The 9,247-nt window shown below is 49.7% G+C and overlaps 1 protein-coding gene across 1 annotated transcript; it reads left to right on the forward strand.

Moving 5' to 3' along the window:
• Nucleotides 1-413: 413 nt before the first annotated feature.
• Nucleotides 414-8,819, forward strand: LOC124464183 (carbohydrate sulfotransferase 11-like). Its single transcript, XM_047016134.1, has 3 exons — nt 414-984; nt 6,534-6,610; nt 6,979-8,819. Exons 1-3 carry the CDS (start codon nt 840-842, stop codon nt 7,822-7,824), a joined length of 1,068 nt encoding a protein of 355 aa, XP_046872090.1. The 5' UTR covers nt 414-839; the 3' UTR covers nt 7,825-8,819.
• Nucleotides 8,820-9,247: the final 428 nt, after the last annotated feature.

The following is a 9,247-nucleotide window of genomic DNA, read 5'->3' on the forward strand; positions in this document are numbered from 1 at the left end:
ACTATAGTACTCTTAATACTTTAGCATCCAGACACAACTGTGTCCCATGGCAAAACGTATAGAACTTGTATGAAAGCAGATATTTCTTACCAATATAGACAATAAACTGTTGTTTTATCAACGTACCAGTTGATACGTTTTCCTTACAGGTTCCATTTCATACATTTTTACGGAGATAGACAGAATTTTACCTACTTTTAGACATCATTCATTAAACCTAGTATGTGCTTGAAAATATTTGTAACATTAAACATCTTCGCAAACACGTCCTCACTCAACAGTGCTGGTTAACGTGGACGCGATTATATATAATTGTTTTATAAGTTCACTAACCTACTTCTTTATATGACTAATAAATAACGTCAGGTTTAAGATGATTCCATTGTCAGTCATCTGTTTCTGTTCCTATAACAGTATTTGTCACCGGTAGTGGGGCGAGATTTGCTCTGTTGCAGCAAGTCTGAAAGAGAGGGTGGGCGTGACGTCATGGCACAGTGCCGCGTCCATGTTCCGGTTTTTTCTCTCTTTTTCTTCAGTTTGGACTAAAACGCGAAGTGTGTTCAGAGTTGATGAGTTGTAGAAGAAGGCCTACTGGAACCTCCACAGAATGCTAGTTGCTGATCGTAGCGCTGACGGCAAATCGCGTTTAGATCGCCGATGTAAGAAATACTTTGACCCGTGTCGATCTAACTTCTCAGTTCTCTAGTTTTTCAATAGTGATTTGTTTTAACCCGTTGATAGCGAAGATCTGACGCGTTTCGTTGCCAAGGCTTTTCCGCTACAACTGGACACACTGACCTCCGTTCGTAAGGGAAGCTGCCTCGGTCGAAGTTCCCCGCATGAGCGACTACGGGACGGGTTTCGGCTGTGGCAGTTCGAGGTCTCAAAAGATGCGGATGCCCAAAGTAGGAAGAGTATTTCTCGCGACGTGTGTTGGCTCACTTTTTATCCTGCTGTTGTACTTTCAGAGCACCTCAAAGCCAGGTAAGTGTGTGTCACAGCCTAATGACTGTCGCTGCCTGTTTGCGTGGCTGTCTGCCGTAGCTGCTACAGTAGGTTCCTTAGGAACGGGTTGGCAGTCGTTAGCTAGCTCTACGTTTGTTGGCAGGGTCTCGGTCGTTGCCTTTCGTCTTATTGTCTCGCCGGTAAATTTTATAAATTATCCTCGTCCCTGGTGATTCGTATATGGAGTAGCCTATGTCCAGCACTACAGTATAGTTTGAGACGGTGCCGTTTCATAAACCATTTATAGCTATAGCTGGGCCATACGTTGCATGAGGTGTCACGTTTCTAGGTCTGCCAGGGTGAATTTGAGCACACATGAGGCTGTGCCAATTCGCCAAACTGGCCACGGTGGACTGAATGCGTTGTGTGTGTGTGTCGAGAGGAGGAGAGAGACAATGGAAGTGTATGAATAAGCTCACTGTGAACAGAGGAATGTTTTGAAAGCCTCCTCTGAGAGACCCTGGCACATTCCTCTGCCTTTTCAACTCTGCCCTCCTCTCCCCTTCCTTCCTCCTCCTCCTCCTCTCTTCAGCCTGGCTCAGGGGGTTGCAAGTACTGCCACTGGGTAACAGGAAGACAGAAAGGGAAGATGGATAAGGAGGGAGAGAAAGGTGTCAGTCCACAGGTGAGAAGGATGATGGGAGTACTGAGATGAGCTGTGTAAAACAAGGATCCATGATGCTGGAGAGAGAGGAGGATGGGGGGGGGGGGGGAGGAGGATAGGGAGAGAGAGAGAGAGGAGGATAGGGGGAGAGAGAGAGAGAGGAGGATGGGGGGGAGAGAGAGAGGAGGATAGGGGGAGAGAGAGAGGAGGATAGGGAGAGAGAGAGGACCTTCAGAAGCTCCTTAGGGATTGTTTCTGAGAGAGAGGAGAATAGGGATAGGGAGAGAGAGGAGGATAGGGATAGGGAGAGAGAGGAGGATAGGGAGAGAGAGAGAGGAGGATGGGGGGGGGGGGAGAGAGAGGAGGATAGGCGGAGAGAGAGAGGAGGATAGGGATAGGGAGAGAGAGAGGACCTTCAGAAGCTCCTTAGGGATTGTTTCTGAGAGAGAGGAGAATAGGGATAGGGAGAGAGAGGAGGATAGGGATAGGGAGAGAGAGGAGGATAGGGAGAGAGAGAGAGGAGGATGGGGGGGGGGGGAGAGAGAGGAGGATAGGCGGAGAGAGAGAGGAGGATAGGGAGAGAGAGAGGACCTTCAGAAGCTCCTTAGGGATTGTTTCTGACCTGAATCAGTTTTCTGTGGAACCTGCCACACCAGGAAGGTTTCTCTGTTCTGGAAGGGTTCTGAGGGTTCTCCTGCTGTTCCGGTGTTCTAAAGCAGCCGTTCTCCAGAGTGTAGAGAGACAGTGTCTGACAGCCTCGAGGAGCTGGGACGATTGACAAACAGCTCAGTTTACTGGTGAAGACAGGCCTGTTCAGACCTGCTCTAAACACACAGATCTTACTATCTCTCTCTTTCTCTCTCTCTTTAACGTTCTACGTCTATTTCTTTCTCTCACACACACATCTTGCTCTCTCACACACACTTCTCTACCTGAGGACGAGGTAGGCCGTATGATCCAGATAGTACAGCCAGCCTGACCTCTAATTCTGTCTGTCTCTGTCTGTCTCTCTGTCTGTGTCTCTGTCTGTCTGTGTCTCTCTGTCTGTGTCTCCCTCTCTGCAGAGCTGTCAGTCACACAGGCCTTGCAGACAGACAGTACAATTCCATAAAGACCTGCTGCTGTTAAACCACAGAATATAAGAGGAGATAAGATAAGGGAGGAGATAGGAGAGGAGATAAGATAGGGAGAGGAGAAGATTAGAGGAGAGCAGGGCATGAGAACACGATAGACGAGAAGGGGAACTGGCATGAGGCAACTTGTTGGTAGAACTGTCATAGTTTTTGAAACCTCTCAACTCCACAAACCTTCTCTGTCTCTTCCTTCCTTTCGCTCTCTTGCTTTCTGTCTCTTTCCCTTCTCTGTCTCTTAGTCTCTCCCTCTGTCTTATCCCTCCCTACTTTCTCGGTAGTTCTCTTCCAAAGGAATGCCTAGCAGAGTTCCAGAAAGCTGAAGGGAACTCGAGCCAGGACATCCAGTTCACATCTTCTGGACTGGAGCTAGAGACAATTAAACCCCAGTACGCTTCCAACACAAGCCATGTGCTGTCCTGCAGGCAGGCACACACTCTCAACTAGTCAACCACACACACACATCTTACTATCTCTCACACACGGGTATCTTAACTCTCACACTTCTCACTACGACTAACTCTCAGACCGGCAGGACGAACCAGATAGCCTGACCTCACCTTTCTTTCTGTCTTTCTGCCTCTTTTTATCTGTCTGTCTCCCTCTCTGTGTGTGTGTGTGTGGGGGGGGGGGGGTTAGTGGTCAGGCAGGGCATGGCAGGGGAGGGAGGAGGAGTGTGACGGTGTGTCTTGGGTCTGGGTTCAGGGTTCAGGAGCTCGTATCAGTCCTCTGATCGGAGGAAGAGCAATACCAGACCAGGACTCATGAAGGATCAAACACAGAAACAGCCTGCTGCTAAGTCTCTGGGGTTTGAAGGTCAGAGAGCATTTTGACACTGAACACAGACAAGACACATCTCCACCCTCACAGGCTCACTGGCCTCATCCCACACTCTCCCGCTCCACACACACGTGAAAACCCTGGTCACATCAGTCTGACAAGCTTGGACACCTACCCCACACACACACACACACACACACACACACACACCGTCTGTCTCTCTGGCCTTTTCTGTCTCTCTTCTCTCTCTCCTCCAATTCTCTCTGTCCTCCTCTCTCTCTCTTCTTCTCTCCTCTGCTGCTCTGAAACCACAAGATTTATCACACAGGCTGGTCAGCTGTCAGTCAGACTGGAAGACTTTCTCAGGACTTCTTCTGTGTTTTTCTGCACTTGGCTTCTCTTCTGTTCCTCTTCTTCTGTGGTGTTGTGAGCACCAGTTATGTTCCTGTTAGATTCTATATCTAATCTCATGTTGACTCGACAATTTCACTAGTTGGACCTCCTACACTTTACTTAAGAGTTTCATACACACACACCACACACAGACACAGCACACACACAAAGACACAGCATAATTACATATTTTGACGAACCAAAAGATACTCTAAAGCCCTCATACGCAAACATACGTAAACAAGTATTTTCAAACTAACGCAAATAAGGTTGGCATTGTGCCAGCCACCACCTCTACTCCCAGTCCTCTATATGTGTGTGAGCGTGTGGGTGTGTATGTGTCATCACTGCAACAACTGCCACGGCAGCACTGCCTCCTTCCCTCTCTCACACACACACACAGTAGGGGAGGAGTGTGTGTGTGTAGCGCAAGACCGGCTGAGACCGTTCATCATGACCCGTTGGAGTTTGAGGTCAGACGTGTCATGATCTTAATCTGCAAACTCCCTGTTTCGACAAGCTTGGTCGACGTTTCATTAGCATGTGCTGTCTGCTTCCTGTATCAGTTACCATGGGCAGTGTGTTTGTGTGTGCGTTATGTAGCTGACCAGTGTTGGATTGTTGAAACATGTTTATCTCTTAAAGTTATTGTAGATTAGAATGTCTCACTTTCTCCTCTCCTCTCCTCCCCTCTTCTCCTCTCTTCCCCTCTTCTCCCCTCATCTCTCTTCTCCTCATCTTTCTTCTCATCTCCTCTCATTTCCCTTCTCTCATCTCCTTTCCTCTCATCTTTCTCCTCATCTCTCTTCTCCTCTTCTCTCTCCTCCTCTAATCTCTCTCCTCCTCATCTCCTCTTCTCCTCTCTTCCCCTCTCCTCCTTTCATCTCGCTTCTGCTCTCTTCTCCTCTCTTCCCCTCTCCTCCTTTCATCTCTTCTTTTCTCCTGTCTTTTCTCACTCTCTTTTTCTTTTCTTAACCCTCCTTGATTATATCATCCCCTTCACCCCACTCCTGTTCTCTCTCTCTGTCTCTCTCTCTCTCTTGCCCCTCCCTTGTTTTCCTGTGATGTAAAGCAGGGCCATAGGGTCTCCTGGCATCATCACACATCCCCTCCCTGATACAACTCCCTCCATCTGTCTGAGAGAGCACAGAGAGAGGAGAAGATAGGGTGTGGAGGAGAAGGAGGAGTGTACAGGAGGAGGAGTGTACAGGAGGAGGGGTTAGGAGGAGGAGGGATTGTTCTGCCAGGAGAACAGTGTGTCCCTACAGAAAGACTACCTTAATATAAAGGAAGGAATGTGTTGTGTGATGTCAGGACAGAGGGGCAGTTTCTCCCCTGCTCTGCTCTGTCACGCTACAGAGATCCAACACGACACAGCTACTGGATGGAAACACTGTAACATCTGATCCCAGGTATAGGCCTGTATAAGGTTACCCTTATACAGGCTGTGAGAGCAGATCTCAGGTCAGCTTATACAGGCTGTGAGAGCAGATCTCAGGTCAGCTTATACAGGCTGTGAGAGCAGATCTCAGGTCAGCTTATACAGGCTGTGAGAGCAGATCTCAGGTCAGCTTATACAGGCTGTGAGAGCAGATCTCAGGTCAGCTTATACAGGCTGTGAGAGCAGATCTCAGGTCAGCTTATACAGGCTGTGAGAGCAGATCTCAGGTCAGCTTATACAGGCTGTGAGAGCAGATCTCAGGTCAGCTTATACAGGCTGTGAGAGCAGATCTCAGGTCAGCTTATACAGGCTGTGAGAGCAGATCTCAGGTCAGCTTATACAGGCTGTGAGAGCACATCTCAGGTCAGCTTATACAGGCTATGAGAGCAGATCTCAGGTCAGCTTATACAGGCTGTGAGAGCAGATCTCAGGTCAGCTTATACAGGCTGTGAGAGCAGATCTCAGGTCAGCTTATACAGGCTGTGAGAGCAGATCTCAGGTCAGCTTATACAGGCTGTGAGAGCAGATCTCAGGTCAGCTTATACAGGCTGTGAGAGCAGATCTCAGGTCAGCTTATACAGGCTGTGAGAGCAGATCTCAGGTCAGCTTATACAGGCTATGAGAGCAGATCTCAGGTCAGCTTATACAGGCTGTGAGAGCAGATCTCAGGTCAGCTTATACAGGCTGTGAGAGCAGATCTCAGGTCAGCTTATACAGGCTATGAGAGCAGATCTCAGGTCAGCTTATACAGGCTGTGAGAGCAGATCTCAGGTCAGCTTATACAGGCTGTGAGAGCAGATCTCAGGTCAGCTTATACAGGCTGTGAGAGCAGATCTCAGGTCAGCTTATACAGGCTGTGAGAGCAGATCTCAGGTCAGCTTATACAGGCTGTGAGAGCAGATCTCAGGTCAGCTTATACAGGCTGTGAGAGCAGATCTCAGGTCAGCTTATACAGGCTGTGAGAGCAGATCTCAGGTCAGCTTATACAGGCTGTGAGAGCAGATCTCAGGTCAGCTTATACAGGCTGTGAGAGCAGATCTCAGGTCAGCTTATACAGGCTGTGAGCAAATTTCAGACCAGTGATGGGTATAGCTGAGTGGTTAGAGCATTTGACTGTAGATCTCGAGGTACCAGGTTCAAATTCCCCTGTGTGAACAGCCCTCCTCCTTATCTCCTCTAGTGGAGTCTACAGGGAACAGCAGCAGACCAGAGAAGGCCAGGAGGAGTCCTCTACAAACCCTCTACAATGGAGACCAGGTAACCACACCCACAACAGCTGGTGCTCAGGTTGCTTCCTCCACCTCTGGTCCATACCAGGGCTCCAGCCGCCAGCCTCTGACTGTTGCCACGACGACTACCTCTCTTAAGCACCTCTTCAGCCAGTCATGCTTCAGAAAGGCTTTTCGTTCGTGTGTGGGCAGTATTTATACTGAGGATTGAGATTCCAATTCAGCTCGGTTACACACACTCATGCAAACACACACACGCATACACAGTCCAGCAGTTTGTGTGTGTGAGTCAAGCTGTGACATTGAGTCCAGCTGTGTGTGTGTTCATCTCTCTAACTCCTACTTCCTTTGCCCCTTCCCCCTCCATCACTCCCTCCTCCTCCCTCCCCTCTCCAGGTGGCATTGTCCGCCGCCCAGGCGTCCCTGCGAGGTCGAAGGTCACACCTGGAGGAGGGCTGCCTAAGCCACACCCGGAAGAGGCGTGTCCTGTCGCCTGAGGACCTGCGGCACCTCATCGTGGATGACCGTCACGGCCTGCTCTACTGCTACGTCCCCAAGGTGGCCTGCACCAACTGGAAACGCGTCCTCATGGTGCTCACGGGCGACGGACGCCAGTCCGACCCACTCGCCATCCCCGCCAACGAGGCCCACGTGGCGGGAAACCTCCACACGCTAGCCGAGTTCCCCGTGGCCGAGATCAACCACCGGCTCCGCTCCTACCTCAAGTTCCTGTTTGTCCGCGACCCCTTCGAGAGGCTGGTGTCGGCCTACCGCAACAAGTTCACGCGGAGCTACAACACGGCCTTCCACAAGCGCTACGGCACCAAGATCGTGCGCAGGCACAGGGCGGGGGCGCGACCCGAGGCGTTGGAGAGGGGCGACGACGTGACGTTTGACGAGTTTGTCCGGTACCTGGTGGACCCGCGGACGCAGCGAGAGGAGCCCTTCAACGAGCACTGGGAGAGGGTTCACTCACTCTGCCACCCCTGCCTCATCCACTACGATGTGGTGGGCAAGTACGAGACGCTGGATTCAGACTCCAGGGCCGTCCTGCAGCTTGCCGGGGTGGACGGGGAGGTGAGGTTCCCCACCTCGGCCAAGAGCACACGGACCAACGGCGACATGGCGGGGCGCTTTTTCAAATCCGTCAACCCTTTCTACCAGAAGAAGCTTCTGAATCTCTATCGCATGGACTTCCTGTTGTTTAATTACTCCACCCCTGAGTACCTCAGTGTCAGCTGAGAGGAGGGCCGTTCTGACTCTCGAAACAAGCTTCCCCGTTCCCCTACTGAGAGGGACGCTGTATGGCTGAAGATAGAGAAAGTTTCAATTCAAGTCGTTTTTGTTGTTGTTTTTTTCAGTGCTTCAAATGCTCAAGACTTCAAAGTCTTTTAAGATTGTTGCTGTGTGCTGAGTTATCGCTAAAGTCCAAATCACTTCACGCATCAAGCGAGTTCAAACTTGAACTCAGGACTTTGACTGTACTGTTTTCTATTAGCGAGTGAGCCAAGAGTTTATTTGAATATTATTTATAGTGCCTTGTCACTGGAATATCCCAGAGTGTCACAATGTTGCCATGGTCACCCAATAAGACCTTCTCTGTGCCTTTTTTTCAGTCAAGGACTGTACTAAATATACATGACATTATTGAGATGTGGAACTTAATGCATTTCTCACTTCAGTGAGCCATGGCCATGAAGTTGTAGAAGGAGAGAAGCAGGTTCTTCTCTCCCCTGCTACACAGCCTGGGTCTGGGCACTAGGACTTCATCTGGGCATGGACCAGGACATGGACGGAAGTTAGGAGTTGGACCTGGGTCTTGGTTGAGGCTAAGACCTGGTCTTGAGTCCATGTCTCTCCAGGACTACGATTTAAATTAACTTAATCATCCCTAAAAGAGTAAGCATGTGTAACACTGCTCAGGGGAGTGTATTTATTATCATCAAAGACTGTGGAGTCATGGACTCTGCCTGGATGAATGGATGGATTCATGATGGAGATTATGAGTTTTTCAGGAAAAGAGAATCTGTTTTTTTTTTCTTCTACTTGCTTTTAAATTCAGTGTCTTGAGTTTCTTTTCTTGAGCACAGACTGGCTAATGATGCAACTGATAAACATGCATGCAGTACACACCCAACACACCCTCTCCCTGATGTCTTTATAACTCCCTCTCTCCCTCCCCACACACACACACCCAATCTCTCTTTATCTCTCTCCCTTCACCCACACACACATACACACACAGCAAAACTCCCTCCCTCCCTCCCTCCCTCCCTACTCTTCCTTCACCCCCCCCCCCCAAACTCTCTCTCATCCCTCCCTTTACTCCCCTGCACAGACACAGCCAAACTGTCTTTCTTTTCCCTCCATCCCTCCCTAACTTTCTCCACCCCCACCTCACCTTCGCCCAGTCCCACCCTGTCATCTCCCCCTAGTTTGTACCTGGCCCCAGCCTTGCTGAGTAAACAGCTGCATAGCTGTGGTTGGGCCTGTGACTAGCTCCCATCAGTAGCCTCCTTGTCCAGCCGGTGAACAGTCTGCAAGGGGTTAACCTACCAACGCCACACACTGCTACAGGTCATCGTCCACACACGGTTATTTTAGGGTTTTTTTAGTCGTTTTTCTGTTTCCTTTTTCCTTTCTTTAAAAAACATTTTTTGTATAC

Source organism: Hypomesus transpacificus, unplaced genomic scaffold (genome assembly GCF_021917145.1).
Source record: "Hypomesus transpacificus isolate Combined female unplaced genomic scaffold, fHypTra1 scaffold_314, whole genome shotgun sequence".
NCBI lineage: Eukaryota > Metazoa > Chordata > Actinopteri > Osmeriformes > Osmeridae > Hypomesus > Hypomesus transpacificus.

Bases quoted from the DNA above. Each gene is read 5' to 3' on its own strand.
- LOC124464183 (XM_047016134.1), top strand. From the start codon at position 840: ATGAGCGACTACGGGACGGGTTTCGGCTGTGGCAGTTCGAGGTCTCAA. The intron at 985-6,533 runs GTAAGTGTGTGT...TATCTCCTCTAG, and splicing joins TCAGAGCACCTCAAAGCCAG to TGGAGTCTACAGGGAACAGC. The intron at 6,611-6,978 runs GTAACCACACCC...TCCCCTCTCCAG, and splicing joins CCCTCTACAATGGAGACCAG to GTGGCATTGTCCGCCGCCCA.